The sequence below is a fragment of the Salminus brasiliensis genome, chromosome 5 (assembly GCF_030463535.1).
Source record: "Salminus brasiliensis chromosome 5, fSalBra1.hap2, whole genome shotgun sequence".
Taxonomy (NCBI): Eukaryota; Metazoa; Chordata; class Actinopteri; order Characiformes; family Bryconidae; genus Salminus; species Salminus brasiliensis.
In genome coordinates this window covers 46,257,531-46,277,114 of record NC_132882.1, presented here as the reverse complement: position 1 = coordinate 46,277,114, position 19,584 = coordinate 46,257,531, and the positions used below count along the sequence as shown (strand labels likewise).

Sequence of the window (19,584 nt, the reverse complement as noted above, 5' to 3'; positions counted from 1 at the left end):
CCATGGTAATCAGAATCGCTGAACATCCAAAAACAAGCTCCTGAACCTGAAGACCCCGCACCCTCGTGTCCCTGCGCTCGAGCTTACCCAGTTTACAAATACCCAGAATTCATTTCTGCACCTGCCTCTCTCTTAACACTGAGATATGCAAATGAGCTCTGTTCTGAATGGCTTTCCTGTATTAGGCCTGTGAGTAGGTGGGGCTAAACTGCAGCAAGAAGAATGGGTGGGGCTAGACTGCTGCAGGCTGAATGGGTGGGGCTAAACTGCAGCAGGCTGAATGGGTGGGGCTAAACTGCAGCAGGCTGAATGGGTGGGGCTAAACTGCAGCAGGCTGAATGGGTGGGGCTAAACTGCAGCAAGAAGAATGGGTGGGGCTAGACTGCTGCAGGCTGAATGGGTGGGGCTAAACTGCAGCAGGCTGAATGGGTGGGGCTAAACTGCAGCAGGCTGAATGGGTGGGGCTAAACTGCAGCAGGCTGAATAGGTGGGGCTAAACTGCAGCAGGCTGAATGGGTGGGGCTAAACTGCAGCAGGCTGAATGGGTGTGGCTAAACTGCAGCAGGCTGAATGGGCGGGGCTAAACTGCAGCAAGAAGAATGGGTGGAGCTAAACTGCTGCAGGCTGAATGGGCGGGGCTAATCTGCTGCAGGCTGGACAGTCCTGCTGTAAGGAGGAGAACGCAGTGGCTGGGAAAACTGCAGACACACCTTATGAGGACTTTAACTCTGAGTCAGACTGTGTGTGTGTGTGTGTGTGTGAGTGTGTGTGTGTGTGTGTGTGTGTGTGTGTGTGTGTGTGTGTGTGTGAGTGTGTGTGTGTGAGTGTGTGTGTGTGTGTGAGTGTGTGTGTGTGGGTCAGTGCTGGTAAATCTGTACGGTGTTAAACTGGTGTATCAGCTCTTAAGGTCAGGAGCAGAAGTTCTCATAAAAACACTTTAAAAAGACATTCAGCATTTTAAATATTTTTATTGCTGCATCCAAGAAACAAATGCAATAAAAATGGTGTTTATATTCTTAATATTCTCATATTTCATGCGTGAGTGCAAGTAAAGGCATGTTATTACAAAACGTACACCCCGTTTAAGACTGGTCATTTTTACCCTTAAAAATCCAATTAAACATAAAGACAAAGCAATATTCCCAGACTTCAAAGCAATAAAGCACTAAATCAAACAATAACATACGTATATCATAGTGTCTATATTTATATAGTATCATTTCTTGCTTCAGAGAAGTAGCTGCTTGACTCGCCACACTTTACGCCACCTGTAGACCGCAGGGTGTAAATGCGCAGCTGCTGCTGGTGCTGGTCATTTTATACATCAGTACAGTTTTACTGAACAAAAGCTTTGGTCATCTTCATCACTGTGTTAATAATAATAATAATAATAATAATAATAATAATAATAATTATAAATGATCACTATACGATTTTGCAGTATAAATAAACTGAAAGTGTAAAACTAATAATAAACTACATCAGAGTGCTTGCATTAGCAGTGAGGCTACAGCTATGTTTACAGTACATATAAGATTCATCTGATTTCAAATAAAAAACGTTTCAAAACCTAAAACTGAGGCTCCGCCCCGACTCCACCCGACTCCACCCGACTCCACACTCCCTCGACTACAGCGCGGGTTTACTTCTTCTTGGAGGCGTTCAGCATCTTTTTGATGTAATGACCCACCAGGGTCTGCGGGCGCTGCTGGTAGCTGTGCATGACGTCATGAGAGCTGGTCAGCTGATCTCCTTTCTGCCGGTCCAGGAGCGTCACGCACACCACGGCCGCTGGAAAACACAGGCCTAACGTCACCATGTATGTATGGGTCACAGGTGGTTGCTGTGGTGTCAAAGGTGGTTGCTATAGTTTTGTTAGGTGGTTGCTGTGGTATTGCAGGAGGTTGCTATGATGTTGCTAGATGGTTGCTGTGGTGCACCATGTGGTGTTACTAATGTCTCGGTCACTGTGACATAAGAATGGCGCACACTCACACGCACGCACACACACACAAGCACACACACACACACACACACACACACACACACACACACACACACACACACACGTCGGTGCAGAGACGGCTCTACCTCTCAGGTTACTGAGTTTACACATGGCAGCAAAAACGGAAGACTCCATCTCGATGTTGCGGACTCCGGCTGCGTACGCCTCCGCCAGGTAGTTCTGCTTGTCCTCCTCAGTGTATGAACAGAAAGCTCCATCCAGACGAGCCTGACCTGCAGCCACACACACACACACACACACACACACACACACACACCATCAGCGTCAACACACAATGCAAACACAAGAGGGGTGCGCAAAACTTTCACACACAGCATACCGTCAGATTACCGAACTGCTCAATCAGAAAAACACCTTCGTAGAAGTCCAGTGTGCACATGGTGTTCCCGACGACGGTCTCGAACTCCGCCAGCTCCTTCCCACACTGCAGCAGCTCCTCCGCCAACTCCTCATCCAGCTCGGTGCTCCTCACCACAGGCTTCCCCAGAACCACGTGCTCGAAGCGGGGCAGGAACGCGGCGTCCACCGACTGCTTGGTGACCACAACAGTGCCCGGCTGCAAACCTGAGGAAACAGCAAGCAGGATGATGGTTGCTATGGGGTTTGGGTAGCACTTACAATGCTGTGGTTGCTATGCAGTTGCTATGGCGTCCCAGATGGTTGCTAAAGGGTTATTAGGTAGTCGCTCTGCTGTTTGAAGTGTGAGGATCATAAGATTAACCCTAATAAGCACAGAATCCTTGGTTATATGTGAGTGTGTGAGCATTTGTGTATGAGAGTGTGTGTGTGTGTGTGTGTGTGTGTGTGTGTGATATTTAGGTGTGTTAGTTGTACCTATTCCACCCGAGGTCCCGATGCGCACTACAGTGACGTCAGTGCAGCGTGCATGATACAGCAGCTTGATGAGCTCGTGCAACATTATAGAGATGGAGGGGATGCCCATGCCATGCTAAAACACACACACACACACACACACACACACACACACACACACACACACACAGTTAAACATGATAATGCACACAAAGCACTTGTGGTGTTTACCCACATTACTCTCTCGTATTTAAATATCTATGACACCTGTTTAAACTAAACACTATTATTATTAACTACTATAAAGGTATTTAATGAAACAGACATCAGCTGCTTGTTGGTATGCGGTTACCACACACCGTTTGTTGTTGATTGGCTCTCTTTAATTGGTCTAAATCTGTCTTTTAAAGCAACAGTATGGAAAATGGGCATTTCTTGCTACTGGGCTCCCCCTACAGATGAAAAGTGTAATTTGCGCTTCAAGCCACCGTGCATTTCTGGACAGTGTGAGAGCTGCAGCAGCTTGATCTGAAGGTGGAGCAGCATGTGGGCGGAGGTGGTAGAGTAATACTACAGGATTTTACACTAATATGACTCTATGGGTTCTGCAGCGTTACACAGCAGTTCTAGAGAGAGGTTCTCCTCCTGCAGCTCCACCACCAAACCTCCATATAGTGCAGTAGCAGCAGCAGCGCTCCGGCCCGGAGTGGGAATGACTGAGACGCCCTTCTCCCTGTTCCAGACAGTGGAGCATCAGCAGGATCCTGAAGCTGCTGGTTTGAGGGTTTAATGAGTTCTGACCAATAAATCAGCACTGTAGTAACACTATTATTACTCTATTAACTGGAAACTAACAGGTCACAGTGGTGAAGCGCTCACTGGAAAACTGTCCAATCAGGATGGGCAGATACACGTAACCCAGCTCTCCCATTGGTGGGAACATCTGGAGCTGCACTGAAAGTCTCCTGTCAATTTAACCCAGACAATTAGGAACCGACCAGTCAGGCTCTGAGCATGCTGAACTCAATGTAGTCGCTCTGGAGGTTCTAGATAGGTTTGTTAGAAATGGAGACGGAACGTCTTTTACAAGCTTCCAATGACTGCATTAAATCTAGAACAGCCAAAAACATGCTCATATGCACTAGCATTAGCTCAGCGCTAACATGCAGGTAGGAATCCCATAGGGGTGCTAACAAAGATAGCAGGTGTCCGAAGACTTTTGTCCATATAATGCATCACTATATCAGCCAGTCTTATTCTCAAAGCATCAGATATGTGTGTGTGTGTGTGTGTGTGTGTGTGTGTGTGTGTATGCAGTGGTAAGGACTTACACTGACAGACAGCACAGGTCCTACTTTGTACATGGCGTAGCGATCCGTGCCCTCACAGATGTTTGGGTACTCTGCCTTTGGGTCGGCCAGGCCCAGCTCTCCAGCTATGTACTCAATGAAGGACTTCATCCTCCACGGACTTCCCCCAACACACACGAACTACCAGCACACAGGAAACACAGCTCAGCAGGGGTGCAGCCATCAAGGTCACATCCCTCAGAAGGTCAGTCCTCTGGGGATCATTTACAGGGGAACGTCTCCCAGTTCTCAACATTCTCTGCATCGTTCTCTGGTTGAGATGTGAGCAGAGTCACAGAGAGCGGGGGGGTCTGATTGGGGGATTCGATGTGAACCGCTCGGTTCTAGATAACCTCCCCAGTCAGAGTTGGAGTTCTACAGTGGAGGTTCTAGATAAGCTCCTCCAGTCAGAGCTGGAGTTCTACAGTGGAGGTGAAGGGAAGCAGACGTCTGAAGCTCTAATAAAAGCTCCTCACAGAAAGTTCTTCACCTAATGGTGATGAAGACGCTGCCTGATGCCTGAGACACGGTTCTACCAGAGTTCTGAGAAGAGTTCGGCTCTAGAACCTGCTTTTAGAACCAGATCATTAAAATGGTGGAGGGATACATGCTGCAGGGTGTAGTGCGGCTACAGAAAGTAGTCCCTAAAGAGAACTGCATTAGTTCAGATTCTCCACTATTTTACCTTCATCATCTTCATCTTCATCATCATCATCATCACTCCATATAAAACTCGTGTAGCTGCACTGGGGGGTTTAGATAGTAAACGTCTGATTCCATTCACCGCCATTCAAGCAGAACTGAAGCAACAGTGCTGTAGTTAATGTGAATGTGACACACAGAGCACACACACTTACTTTGACGTCCCCAAACTGGGCTTGCAGGTCATGGCTGGTTGTACCCAGATTGAAATGGTACAGGATGTCTTCTTTCATCGACTCCAAATGGGGATTGTTAACATATACAGACCTGTAGACAGACACAAAGGGTCTAATGTCCTGAGAGGTGCAAAAACAGTCCAGATAGAAGCAGACTGAATTTGTTGTTTTGAATGTTTACGCATCAAAAAATATACATTTACATATTCATTCTCACGAACCATTTTATATGACATTTGTATTCAAATAAGCCCAATCACATCCTGCTGAGCGTGTGATGGTGGCAAATGCAACCGTACTCAGGCTAAACCAACCTTCTCGAAACAAATTTTAACCGTCCGTTACAGTTTACCTTTTCTATCAATTCATTTTTAATTATTGGAGGTTTTTATTTGCATAACAGGCTGGATATGTTGTACTTAATGGTCAAAAATAAAAATGTACAATATATATTATAGTTTTTTTTAAATACATACTAAAATAAAATAAAAATAAATAAATAAAATGTAGAATTTTAATGTTCTAAATATTTCTAGGGCCCATATGCTAATCCCAGAATGGTCCTCATTTATGTACCAGTTATAATATTCATAATTAATATCTACATTTCCACATTTTCCAACCTTTTATTTTTTTCCTCCATTACAATTAAACTGACTGTGTCTTTAAGGCTGATATATTAACATGAGCCCCATTCTGTTGAACTATTAATTAGAATTGATTGATTGATATATATTTTTTAAAGTGAATAAAGTCACTTAAAGCCACGTCCCTTAATGCGACAGTATATTATATGTAGCTCTAAATGATTAACTCATAGTTAAAGATAATCTATTTATATATTTTCAGCTAAAATAAATAATGTGTAATATTAAACCTACATGTGCACACTGTTCAAGTGGAATTGTGTGCTCCTAAGGGACTTTTATTATGTAATATTTCACAATACTGCATATAAATGCTGTAAAATTATTAAAAATAATAATTAAACTACTTAAATTAAAGCTACATGAATGGACTACTGTATTTAGGGTGGAAACACACCGATCTGTTCGTCTTTTGCTGAGCACTCTTATTATTTTGTCCTCCTCCACTCCTACTTCCACCTTCAGCAACAATAGAAGGATGACCTGCGCTGACCTGTGGGCAGGAGGTGGTGTTTGCTGGTGTTTGCTATGAAGGTTTGCATGGCATTTCCTACCTGTCACACTTCTCTCCATTTTTCTTTCCACCTGAAGGCATTTTTCTGCTCGTCCTGTTGAGGAAAATCACAGTGGGTGATGATAAGGGTCTAAATCCATGAAAACCAATAAAAATAATCCCTAACAGTTTATAATATTTTATTATAATATTTTAATAATTTATTTTTTACTTTCATAACGAACTGCTTTTTAAAATTCGGAATTGTCCGGTCCACCTTAAATGGTGCAGCAGTGACAGTAGAACCGCCTCAGGCGCCTCAGGCGCCCCTACGGTCACTGCTGCACCATTTAAGGTGGACCGGACAATTCCAATAGCAGACAAGCGAATGAGAAGCAATTAATAAATAAGTGATTAAACCCTTCTTACCTCAATCAAACCCACTCGATTCGACTCACTTCACCCCCTCCTCTCGTCACCTCCTGCCGCAGTGCTTCTCCGTGTCTCTCCCGCTGCTCCACCAGCCTCCTACATCCGTCAGCTGCGGGTGTACGTGACGGAGAGTGGAGGGGAAGTAGCAGAGCGCGAATCGCGAGCGAATCGGTTCCTTTGAATCGGCTCCTTTCAAAGAGTCGCTTCTGACATCAGACTCTGAATCGGAGCCACTGTGTGGAATATGATCAGAACTGATGGGCTGTCTGGATAGGGGCACTGAGTGGTGGGTATTCTGGACACTGAGTACTGATTGGCTGGCATTTAGGATCCTGGCAGCTGATTGGCTGGCATTTTGGATATTTTGGATACTGAGAGCTGATTGGCTGCCATTCTGGATACTGAGAGCTAATTGGCTGTTATTTTGGATACTGAGTGCTGATTGGCTGGCATTCTGGGCCTTCAGTCTGGATATGGAGGACTGATTGGTGGGCATTCTGTATGTAAGAGCTGATTGACTGGAATTCTGGATACTGCGAGCTGATTGGCTGCCATTCTGGCTTGTCTGGCATTCTAGTGCTGATTGCGCTCACTGGCATTTGACCTTTGATTTGATTGTATGAGGACAAATGCTGACCCTGCTTTGTTTAACAATTCACAGCCAAATCAGATGTTGAAATCACTGAATCAGATGCTTCCAAAGAATCGGTTCAGTAGAGTCAATCAAACTGACTCATCACTGAGCAAAGCACGCATGCTCCACACACTGTGCATAGGCATGTGACATGCATATGTGCACTTGCAGCGTGAGATGTTACCATGGAAACCAAAGGGTTAGCCCCAGTGACCTCAAGAAGTCGAGGGTTAAATAGGTTTTTCTCGAACAACCAAAGAAATCAGTGGGTAAGCTTCTCCACAGTGAAGCACAGTTTCTTACCAAACCCGAAATGTTGAAAACCCCCTTCATCAGTTTCCACATCAGCTTCTCCATCTTCCTATTACTGTAAGGGGAGTGAAATAATGACAAACCTGTTTGCGTAAGAGGTTTTGTATTTAGTCAGGAGAAAATCATGTACCACACTCGAGATCTGACCCAGTCACACCAAGACACAGTGGAAGAGAAGGTACAAAACACAGCACTTATAAATATACAAATTTAAATAAAATAATTAAACCACACAAAAAACCCACTCAGGAGAGCATTCATCAACTTTGGCAACTGAGAGTTCACATTTTCCCAAAAGCTTGCGTTTTTCCAGGCGTATTCATTATGAGTAAGGCCAGGTCTGTTACATGAGACTGGTGAGAAAAACACTGCTCCAAATAAAGTGTCAGTCTGTCAATCTTGCTTTCAGGCACTCTAGGCTGATGTCAACAGCACTTCAAAGAAATATTAGCAACTATTAAGAAAACTATGCATAGAGCATTCCCCCCAAGTACAAAGTGCACACAGTGCAGCTACATTTCACAAACCCTCCCTTCAAATCTCTACTATTCCACTCCAACACAGTAAAGAAAAAGCTCATACCACTGCAGTGCCACACAAGACAGAGCTGGTCAGAAACCATAAGCCATACACAGGAATTCAAAGCTGCTGGATGCAGACAATGGTCAAGTATTGCCAAAAACTATTATTATTATTTCTACACCTTTGGAGCCACGGGGGTCCGTCTTCTACCAGGCTGCCGGTCTTGGAGTGCACTCTGGATGTATTCATCCAACCAGTGCTTTATCCAAAAGCCCCCTGCCAAGACAGACACATACAAATACAGACCAGACAGACCACTCTAACAAGAGCAACCTCTGCCATAATAGTAGTCTAGTTCCCATCCTCTTTTTCAAGTTAACTCTTGAAGATGGAGCGTCCTGTCCAACCACCGATGCTGAAGAATCCTCACTCAGGCAATCCTACAGACAAGTCAAACAAGTGAAGACAGAGAGAGTTCAAATTACTGACAAAATTAATAATATTACTACTGAAAAGGATTCAATCAATTAAATTAAATGTATATATTCATCAATAATAACGTTTAAGTGAGTTGTGACAAGACCAGGCGGTTTTAATCCAGTATGAATCTGGAGTGCAGTAGTTCCTACAGGGTGAGAGTAACACTAGTGGGGTTTTAAACTGGAGTAATTTTAATGTCGTATGACACTAATTTGTGCTGATGCTACTGTGAAGCCATTTCTTTCATATCTGCTTTTGTAAACGTTACAGCACCACAACTTCACTTCACAAATTCAACAATGTGTACTTACAAGTCTAGCGTACTGCTGAAGTTGTTTACAAACAGCGTGTGCACATCTTGGTCCCTCTGTGAAAAGGGTGAGAGGCAAATGTACAATTCAGCGGGAGAAATCTACTTCCATTTACAGTAAAGGCCAAACAGAGGCACATTTCGATTACATGAAGAAAGCAGTGTTTAAAATCTGAAACACCTGAACTGAGTTCCAGTTTATTAGGAACTCCTACCTTGTAGCTGCAGGGAACAGCCATTTATCAGACAGACCATACGGGTACATTTTGTAGGTGTGCAGTTACAGACTCCATCCCTTCTGCTCCTGGTGGTCTGTTCTCAGCGCAGCACATGGCAGTGTTTATGGTCGTGTGTGTGGTGCTGGTACAAGTGTATCAGGCACAAGTGGTGCCACTGGGGTTATTACACGCATACATTGGTGCTAAACCGGGCAGCAACAGATGGTCCACAGTCTGCAACTGTACACCTACACCGTGCACCTGTTTGGATGTTGTTTCTGATAAAGTGGCCACTGTCGGCAGGCTTGTGTCTACATTCGTGATCATAAAAGGGCAAACATACTGCCTTCTCCAGAACTACTGGGTGCTCCGGCAGAAAGTCAGGTTTCTTCTTGGCCATTGGTGAACTTGCCAGCTTGATCAGGAAATCTCTGCTGTATGATATTCTTTCTGAAACACAAACAATAATAGATAAACAGCATAAACAGTATTACCTTCAGAGAGTCAAAACACACACGCTGTCTACTGCACCCCACACACAGTACGCCTGCTCTTAATCTAAATTACGTTCTTTCAGTGTTGGCAAAAGCAAACCTTCATCAAATCAAGCCATATCGATTTTTTTAATGCTATAAAAGACACTGACATTACGGCTCAGTCATTTGTTGTCATGATCCTGAAACTGTGCTAAACATCCTCCTAATTTGAAAAAATGTGCAAGCATTTGTGTCCGCCACTAGGGTGCGCCATATTTCAGGTCTGTATGGGCATGAACAGCACACAGATATGATCATGCTGATTCCACGACTACCATCAAAACCAAACTCCTCCTAAGGAACATCTTACTTAACCAATAAGAACTAATTCTGGACTCAATTCACTGATGGCTGGGTGTGCTTTACGTGAATGCCGACACTTACCTGTTCTGGGAGGTGCTTGGCTTTGGCTGTGCAGGTTGAGAATTTCATAAAACTGCTCCACAGTCACAGTGTTGACCTGTCCACAGTAAACACACAGGGCTAAGGTGTGCAGACAGCAGAGAGGTGCTGTAACGGCACTGAAACTCTTCATCAACTCTGATTATTTAACTGTGTGTTATTATTCTTAAAATAACGCCTTACTGGTTTATCCGCTGCCTTCTCACACGGCTCGGCCTCGGCTTCTGTCTGTGGCTCTGCAATTTGAAATATGCAGTACATAATCATTTACAAATTTAACTTATTAATAATAATAATAATAATAATAATAATAACATATTCATACATAGAAATGCAGCTACAAAGCTGCTGATCTGATCAGTAAATCACTGATATCAGAATAAACACTAATAATAACACTCCTACAGAAAGTGGTGGAGGTTCTCCATCACTGTGTTCATCATTAGAACATCTCCAGAGTTCTCCTCTCTCATTGAGTCTAGTATTATTTAGAGTTCTCCTCAGATCAACACCTGGTTTGGTGGTAAATCAGGGCTTAATGATGGTAAATCAGGTGAGCTGCTGCTGCTGCTGCTGATGGAGTTGATTGAACACATCCTCCACGCTGTGCTGGCTGGACTGGGGGGCGTCCAGGAGAACCCTGGACCCAAGAGACTGATGGGTCATCTAACACCCATCCTCTAACCCATGTCTCTCTCTCTCTCTCGATTGTGAACTGTCCCCACTCCTGTCCAGATATTTTCGGCTGGTTGATCTGCCCTTGACCGGCGTCTGATACACTCCACCACCACCACCATGCAAGTGTCACTGCGGCGCTGAGAACAGACCTCCACCCCAGCAGTGGTACTAATGGGCTCCCAATGGGGTTTCTGATAAAGTGGCCAACAAAGTGGAAACTGTAGCCAGGTCCTGTAGGTCCAACTCACCTTGACTGATATTCAGGCGTCGCAGAGGCCTCGCCGGCTCCAGGTTTCGGACCCTTCTCCTGGACACTTCCATCCTTCTGCTGGATACTGACAATATTACCATAGATACAGTAAGACCATACATTCAGAAACACTCATTACTGCACAGTATAGCTAGCTATAGATTTGCAGTTGCATATTATGGGATGTGGTATTTTAAGTGTGTGCAATTACAACAGTAGATTACACAGCACTGAAGAGGGGCTGTTAGATGTTTATCTAAGACATAACAAACTAAATAAGAATATTTGATTATTAATTCTGATTAGGACACTAATATTAATCGATATGTTAAATTAATAAAGCTTTAAATCAGACTGAATCGCTGTGAGAAGCCGGACAACGCCTAGAACAGCCTAACTTTCCGTTCCACCTTAAATGGTGCAGCAGTTACAGTAGGACCGCCTGAGGCGCCTGCATGTAACTGCTGCACCATTTAAGGTGGAACGGAAAGTTCCCAAACTTTCCCCTTGTTATAAAACCTGGCTAATCAGATGCTTAATGTAAAGAGAGCAGGTACAACTTTACACGTTTATTTAGCCAAAAATCTCGACCTTCGCCCCTTAAACCATCTAAACAAACCGTTAATCACACCAGCGCCCTGACAGACTACCCATTAGCCAGCCGGCTAACGTTACTGCCAGGACTCGGCGTTAAACCCCGGCTAAAACGGTCCCAAACACCAAGGTACTCGATCACAAAGCCGTTAAGACCCTTTCCTGGTCTAGTCTAGTCGTTAAACTCTAGTCCTACACGGCGTTTCCCTCCACATACACGCTAAACGTAGCCGGACACGCCGCCCTGCGCCGCCCTGCGCCGCCTCAGGGAGAGAAGAGCGCGCTCCCCTCGAGTGCCCCTCTGCTCGTGCACAGCCTCAATGGATCAAACAGTGCTAGGCTAGCAGGCTAAACACCAGTATGTGCTGGCCAATCAGAACCAGACCAGTATAAACCAGTATGTGCTGGTCAACCAGAGCCAGACCAGTATAAACCAGTATGTGCTGGACAATCAGAACCAGACCAGTATAAACCAGTATGCACTGGTCAATCAGTACCAGACCAGTATAAACCAGTATGTGTTGTTTAGAACTGTGGTATATGCTGGTCAGCCAGAACCAGACCAGTATAAACCAGTATGCACTGGTCAATCAGCACCAGACCAGTATAAACCAGTATATGCTGGTCAACCAGAGCCAGACCAGTATAAACCAGTATGTGCTGGCCAATCAGAACCAGACCAGTATAAACCAGTATATGCTGGTCAACCAGAGCCAGACCAGTATAAACCAGTATGTGCTGGTCAATCAGAACCAGACCAGTATAAACCAGTATGTGCTGGACAATCAGAACCAGACCAGTATAAACCAGTATGTGTTGTTTAGAACTGTGGTATATGCTGGTCAGCCAGAACCAGACCAGTATAAACCAGTATACACTGGTCAATCAGCACCAGACCAGTATAAACCAGTATGTGCTGGTCAACCAGAGCCAGACCAGTATAAACCAGTATGTGCTGGACAATCAGAACCAGACCAGTATAAACCAGTATGTGTTGTTTAGAACTGTGGTATATGCTGGTCAGCCAGAACCAGACCAGTATAAACCAGTATACACTGGTCAATCAGCACCAGACCAGTATAAACCAGTATGTGCTGGTCAATCAGCACCAGACCAGTATAAACCAGTATGTGTTGTTTAGAACTGTGGTATATGCTGGTCAGCCAGAACCAGACCAGTATAAACCAGTATGCACTGGTCAATCAGCACCAGACCAGTATAAACCAGTATGTGCTGGTCAACCAGAACCAGACCAGTATAAACCAGTATGTGCTGGACAATCAGAACCAGACCAGTATAAACCAGTATGTGTTGTTTAGAACTGTGGTATATGCTGGTCAGCCAGAACCAGACCAGTATAAACCAGTATGCACTGGTCAATCAGCACCAGACCAGTATAAACCAGTATGTGCTGGTCAACCAGAACCAGACCAGTATAAACCAGTATGTGCTGGACAATCAGAACCAGACCAGTATAAACCAGTATGTGTTGTTTAGAACTGTGGTATATGCTGGTCAGCCAGAACCAGACCAGTACAAACCAGTATGCACTGGTCAATCAGCACCAGACCAGTATAAACCAGTATATGCTGGTCAATCAGAACCAGACCAGTATAAACCAGTATGCACTGGTCAATGAGAACCAGACCAGTATAAACCAGTATGTGTTCTTTAGAACTGTGGTATATGCTGGTCAGCCAGAACCAGACCAGTATAAACCAGTATGCACTGGTCAATCAGCACCAGACCAGTATAAACCAGTATATGCTGGTCAATCAGCACCAGACCAGTATAAACCAGTATGTGCTGGTCAATCAGCACCAGACCAGTATAAACCAGTATGTGTTGATTAGAACTGTGGTATATGCTGGTCAGCCAGAACCAGACCAGTATAAACCAGTATGCACTGGTCAATCAGCACCAGACCAGTATAAACCAGTATGTGCTGGTCAACCAGAACCAGACCAGTATAAACCAGTATGTGCTGGACAATCAGAACCAGACCAGTATAAACCAGTATGTGTTGATTAGAACTGTGGTATATGCTGGTCAGCCAGAACCAGACCAGTATAAACCAGTATGCACTGGTCAACCAGAACCAGACCAGTATAAACCAGTATGTGCTGGACAATCAGAACCAGACCAGTATAAACCAGTATGTGTTCTTTAGAACTGTGGTATATGCTGGTCAGCCAGAACCAGACCAGTATCAGTATAAACCAGTATGCACTGGTCAATCAGCACCAGACCAGTATAAACCAGTATGTGCTGGTCAACCAGAACCAGACCAGTATAAACCAGTATGTGCTGGACAATCAGAACCAGACCAGTATAAACCAGTATGTGTTCTTTAGAACTGTGGTATATGCTGGTCAACCAGAGCCAGACCAGTACAAACCAGTATGTGTTCTTTAGAACTGTGGTATATGCTGGTCAACCAGAGCCAGACTAGTATAAAATATTTGTACTAAATATCTAAATGTTTATTTGGGTTCTTTTACTAAGGTCTGCATGAAGAACCCTATTTTTAACCGTTGGTGTGTAGAACCCTTACCTTGTGCTGATTTCCTTCACATTCACAACTTTGTTCTTTGGGGAAACAAACAGGTTCTCTGACCCATAGATATTTTAACCTATTAACCTGAGGTGGTTCTTTCATTTTGTATCTAGAACCATTGCCATTTCTACAGAACCCTTGAGGAACCATTTTGGAAAGTGCATGGCATCTCTCACTAACTTGTGCTCCTTCTATCGTGTGGATTCTCAGCAACAGTTCGATGTATCATCAAACAGGGTTCAGCTGGGGTACTGGTGCCTCGCCTGCTCTGCTGGGACGCGTTAAAGTACTGAAACACAACATAATCCACGAATAATGTAATAAAACAGCAGAAATACTGCATGAGCTTTAGGGGGTGGCTCTAGTTTTACACTGGAGCTACGAGGCTAATGTAGCTATGAAGGCCAAAATCACCAAGATCTGGTACTATTGAAACCATCACATTAAAACCTGGTGCTCACCAGAAACATTCATGAGAAATGAGAAGAGGGTGGACAACATCTGCAGGAATGTGTGTGTGTGGAACAGGGGCATAAACAATCAGACATCTGGAGCACAGAAATATATTTATTTAATCAACAATCATTTCTTATAACATTAAATCTAAAACTGGTCACCTGGCATCATATATATATATATATAAACAATTTATATACACAGGGCAAAATACCAGTATGATAATATCACCTGACTGCAGTAAATCACTGGCAAAATGAGGATGAAATATATTAGCATTATAAGCAATATATTAGACTTTTATGGTTCTAAAAACATCAAAATTAAAGAAAGTCTATCATAGTCGTTCATTTTCGTTTTTAAAAAGCAACAATAAGATTGAAACTAATTTAATGAAACAGTCAAACCCAAGAATTCTAATGAAAGCGATGGCACAATTCGTTTTAGAGTCTTTAAAAAGGTGCTTTCCATCAACGTAGTCCAACTCTACACAAATACGATCTTAATTTTCCTCGTACCAATGGGTCGTCCATTTAACTCTTGAATAGCAGTGACCGCCTCACTGTGAGTCTCAAACACGACGGTGGCGGAACCTATAGGTACCCCGTTCCTATTATACTGCAACGAGACGGAACCTGGAATAACTCTGTATCCATAGCAGAAGTCATAGATTTCGTCAATTCTGATCTGAGAGGGCAGATTCAGCAACCTAAGACACGTCGGCCCATCAAACTGTTGGTCAGATGGTCCATACTGGTGAGAGCCAGACCCGTGAACATCTGGGTTCTCAAAACTCTCAAACGGAGCACTTTTTCCCTGCTCGTAGTGGGGCCTGTCCAGCATCCCGAGCCGATCATCTAGATACGTCTGATTAGGAGAATAAGGAGACGGGTCACTCTGTCTGCCCGGGTTCTTCTGAGCTTTCCCTCCCAGGATCTCGCTGCTGATGCCGAACGCTTGCATTTGATCCAAGGTGATGCATTTCAGAATAACCTGTGACCCAAGAAACCTTTGCCCGTTTAGAGACTGCGCCATCGTAGCCTCCTTTTCCGTTTGGAAGACTATTAGAACCTCACCAAGCCCGGCTCCTCTCTCGTCATGAAGCAGGATAATCCTATCCTCGGACAGCTGGAACCCATGGAAGAAGTCCATGATCTCCACCTTGCGAACATCAAATGGCAGATTGCGGACATATAGGCACCTCAGCTCCGAGTCTTGGGTGCTCTTTTGAGAACGTTCAGACGACCTGCTGGACCTTCTGCCATCTCTCGATGGTGCGGAAGATCCTAAAAGCGTCCCCATCTTCTCTTTGGAGATAGGAGACACATAGACAAGCCTGTGGAGAAACATTTCTTTGTGGTGAGCCAGGCCAGAGCAATAGTCCTTCAAGTTTCTAAACACCACAACAGCTGAATTCGTGTTCTCCCGATTCTGTTCAGCAAAAATAACAATCTGATCGTCCTCCAAGAAGACAGGTTGGAGTAATGCCTTTATATCTCGCTTTTCGACCGAGGCAGAGAGGTTTTCGTACAGCACACAGTACTCCTCGTCAGAAGGGGACCTGGACCTTGACCTGGACCGAACTGGGGAGCGTGATCGAGTGCGGTTCGGTGCTCGCATTCTCCAATTTGACGCCTCTGGTCGGACAAAGCCTCCAGCCCTCACCCACTGATTCTCAGAGCAGATCTTAATACAGACGTAGCGCTGTCCCATGTACTGCCGATCCCGCTTTAGGCCTTCTCTGGCCTCCTCAACGGTGGCAAACTTGACCAAACCGATTCCGTTGAACATTCCAAGGCGGTTCCTCAAAAAAATTATGTCCTCGACTTGCAGGCCTTCAAAAAACATCCGGACGTTCTCCTTTGTGGCGGAGAACGGCATGCCAGACAAGTGCAAATAAAGGCCAACTGCATCTTCACCCATCTGATTCTCAGAAGACGAGGATGCTCTGCTGTTCCCCAAGTCTTGAAGATGGTCTCTTCGCATATCCACCCTCATTTCCTCATTCAAAGCTGACGGCCTCCCTTCTGCAGCCAGTGGTGGTCTTTTTGCACCCTCCTTGTAAATCCTCCTGCTGGTGTTGTTGTTGGTTTCAGACATCCTTGTGCTTTCCTCGAGGACCTTCTGCATCTCGGTCTTGCTACTCAGAAGCAAGTTGACCGGGGAGCCCTTAATGCATCCCCCCGAGCGACTCATCGCTCGTCTTGCGTCTTCGTCAGACACAAATATTATGAATGCTTCCTCGAGCTCGCCACCGATTATATGAACCCCGCCATCGGGAATTCTAAGGCCAGTGAAGAAACTGCGAATGTCCTCAGAACCAGCTGTGATTCTGAGTCCCTGTAAGCGGATGACCACCGCCATGATGATGCGCACACACAACAGCACCTGCAGACAAAAAGGGGCACATATAACAGTGTTATCCGTGTCATCGCCATGACCTTCCACGTCGCAGCACTCGAGGTCCTCCAAATCCAAAACCAGGGCTAATAACGGACCTCAGAGCAAACCATAACATAAAGCACCAACAGCATCATCACTGTGTTTCACTCTGTCTACACACCGATCAGCCATAACATTAAAACCACTGCCTAGTACCGTGCAGGTGCCTCTTATATAAGTGCTCCAATGAAGCATGGACACCACCATCGCCCCCCGTGCACACCAATGAGTCCCTTGGGCATCATGGGACCCTGTTGCCGCTTCATCAGTTGTACTTCCTTGAAGCTTGGTTGATACTGACCACTGCATACACGGAACACCCCACAAGACCTGCCTGATGGTTTGGAGATGTTCTGACCCAGTCATTGTCTAGAACATCACAGCCTGGTTCCTGTCAAAGTGTTTCAGATTCTTACGCTTGTCCATTTGTCCTGCTTCATCACCTTCAAGAACCGACTGTTCACTCGCTGCCTAATAGATCCATCTTTTGACAGGAGCCACTGGAACCAGATCCTCAGTGTTCTTCACTTCACCGGTGTTCGTTTTATGGCTGATCGATATATACCACTTTACCTGAGCTTGTCCTCCACTAATCAGCACCCCACTTTCTAAAGAGGACCTCAAACACAGTTCTAAACCAACACGCATCTCCAACAGCCCAGCCTCAACCACCACTCACGCAAGAGGTTGGTGTCCAATCAGCCAGTCGCTGCGTTACCGTCCTCTGCACTTGTCTTCATAACCCGTTAGTGTGTCTCTGTAGCTACCAGAACCGAAACTCAGTCAGCTCATGGATCTTCACACACCTAAAGGTTTAACCTCGTCAACCTGGACCACAAGAGGAGGAACCATTTCTTCCTTAGAACACTTTAGGAGTCATTAACACCGCTTAGAACATATTCCACCTTTCAGGAACATTTGAGGAACCGTTACAACCATGCAGGACATATCCAGGAACTATTCCTCCCTCAGATCACACTTCAGGAACCACTCAACCACAAAGAACGTTATAGGAAGTGTTCCATCACAACATTCAAAGACTTTCAGGACCATTATACCCACAATTACCATTATAGGAGTTAGAATTAGTTATATGAGAGCATTTAGAACCACAAAGAACACAATAAGAACCATTTAACCCAATGTTCAGGAACATTTTAAGAACCGCTGTAACCACAGAGAACATTATAGGAACCGTTACAGTCACAAGCAACTGTTTATGGACCATTATAAGAACCATTAGACCCAATATCCAGTTGTTATCTCCAACAAACAGCATTATAGGAATTGTTACACCCAATATTCTGGAACTTTATCCACAGCCTCGGAACCTTTATAACCATAAACGACATTTTCGGAACCGTCACACCCATGCAGAACATATTCAGGACAATTTAGGAACCTGCCCGATTTTCAATATTCAGATTTCCCTCAAAGATCATTTTTGAGTAATGTCATCCAAGAACACTACCTTCAGAAACATACACAGCCCAGAGGAACATGACAGGAACCACATTCAAGAACCATCCCTCCCTTTCAGAACACATCCAGAGCCACACAGGGCGCCTTTATCCGTCCTTTTATCCATGAAGAACCTGCCCAAACGCTGCTGATCCCACGAGTGGCGTTTTAGGAGGCACAAATCCAAGCACAGGACCCACTGCAGCCGTGCAGGACCCACTGCAGCCGTGCAGGACCCACTGCAGCCGTGCAGGACCCACTGCAGCCGTGCAGGACCCATGCCCGTGCAGGACCCGTGCAGGACCCATGCCCGTGCAGGACCCATGCCCGTGCAGGACCCGTGCAGGACCCATGCCCGCGGCACCCTGAAAATACTGAAACGACCCGTTCCACCTTAAACGCTGAGGCGCCCGCACGTAGCTGCTGCAGCATTTAAGGTGGAGCGGCGAGTTACAGAGTCCACACCATCACAACACAACTGAAGACAGTGAAGGAAAGCCATTCAGGACGGGGTTTGATCATCAGCAGGACTGTAGAGCGTCTTTCTGTCGCACAGAACAAACTAAAACATTTAAACAACCTTTAATAAACGACATTGCGACGAGTGTTAGCCTGCATTAGCATTAGCATTAGCTAGCTACTTAGCGATAGCTAACTTTCTTAGCCACAAACGACCGGAAAAGGCCTCCGATTACTGTTACTACTCTATATAAGAGCAGGTCAGGAGTCAAACACAAGTAAATGTCAGATTAACACACATTAGCTAAATGTGCGACGTTCGCTCAGCCTGACCGGAAGTGAGGCCGCCGCCGAGAGAAGCGCACTGCGGGGTCCACTTACAGCAGCTTCAGCTCGATTAGGGCCGGAGAGCCGGAGCTCAGAGGAACCGGACTGGAACCGGACTGGAACCGGACTGAAACCAGGGCTTACAGGCTTTACAATACAGCTTTATCACAAACACGCTTCATACGAGTCAGTAGCAATAGCTTAGCAATAGCACAGCTCAGTCTTCCTCACTGGGCTGAACAGAACCACCACAGCGCCACCTATCCTGCCCCCCTGCACTGCCCCCCTGCACTGTCCCCCTGCACTGC

General features: G+C 45.2%; 3 protein-coding genes across 6 annotated transcripts; all 3 read right to left on the bottom strand.

Annotated features, from left to right (window-relative positions):
- Nucleotides 1-952: 952 nt before the first annotated feature.
- upp1 (uridine phosphorylase 1) lies at nt 953-6,786 on the bottom strand. Its single transcript, XM_072679104.1, has 8 exons — nt 6,636-6,786; nt 6,268-6,321; nt 5,046-5,157; nt 4,171-4,329; nt 2,861-2,975; nt 2,381-2,590; nt 2,092-2,238; nt 953-1,791 (listed from the first exon to the last, which is right to left on the bottom strand). The coding sequence occupies exons 2-8, from the start codon at nt 6,306-6,308 to the stop codon at nt 1,643-1,645; spliced, it is 933 nt and encodes a 310-aa protein (XP_072535205.1). The 5' UTR covers nt 6,309-6,321; nt 6,636-6,786; the 3' UTR covers nt 953-1,642.
- An 884-nt stretch (nt 6,787-7,670) lies between these two features.
- Nucleotides 7,671-14,205, bottom strand: gra (granulito). Of its 4 annotated transcripts, none has more exons than XM_072680661.1 (7): nt 14,129-14,205; nt 10,979-11,065; nt 10,236-10,288; nt 10,035-10,110; nt 9,458-9,564; nt 8,898-8,953; nt 7,671-8,546 (listed from the first exon to the last, which is right to left on the bottom strand). In XM_072680661.1, exons 2-7 carry the CDS (start codon nt 11,049-11,051, stop codon nt 8,537-8,539), a joined length of 375 nt encoding a protein of 124 aa, XP_072536762.1. In that variant the 5' UTR covers nt 11,052-11,065; nt 14,129-14,205; the 3' UTR covers nt 7,671-8,536. The 4 variants fall into 4 exon arrangements, with proteins under 4 accessions (XP_072536762.1, XP_072536761.1, XP_072536759.1 ...); XM_072680660.1 differs by lacking the exon at nt 14,129-14,205 and adding an exon at nt 11,792-11,969; XM_072680658.1 differs by lacking the exon at nt 14,129-14,205 and having other exon boundaries at nt 10,979-11,427.
- A 435-nt stretch (nt 14,206-14,640) lies between these two features.
- Nucleotides 14,641-19,537, bottom strand: rbm12bb (RNA binding motif protein 12Bb). The gene is made up of 2 exons (XM_072680657.1): nt 19,331-19,537; nt 14,641-16,975 (listed from the first exon to the last, which is right to left on the bottom strand). The coding sequence occupies exon 2, from the start codon at nt 16,949-16,951 to the stop codon at nt 15,074-15,076; it is 1,878 nt and encodes a 625-aa protein (XP_072536758.1). The 5' UTR covers nt 16,952-16,975; nt 19,331-19,537; the 3' UTR covers nt 14,641-15,073.
- Between the last annotated feature and the right edge of the window lie 47 nt (nt 19,538-19,584).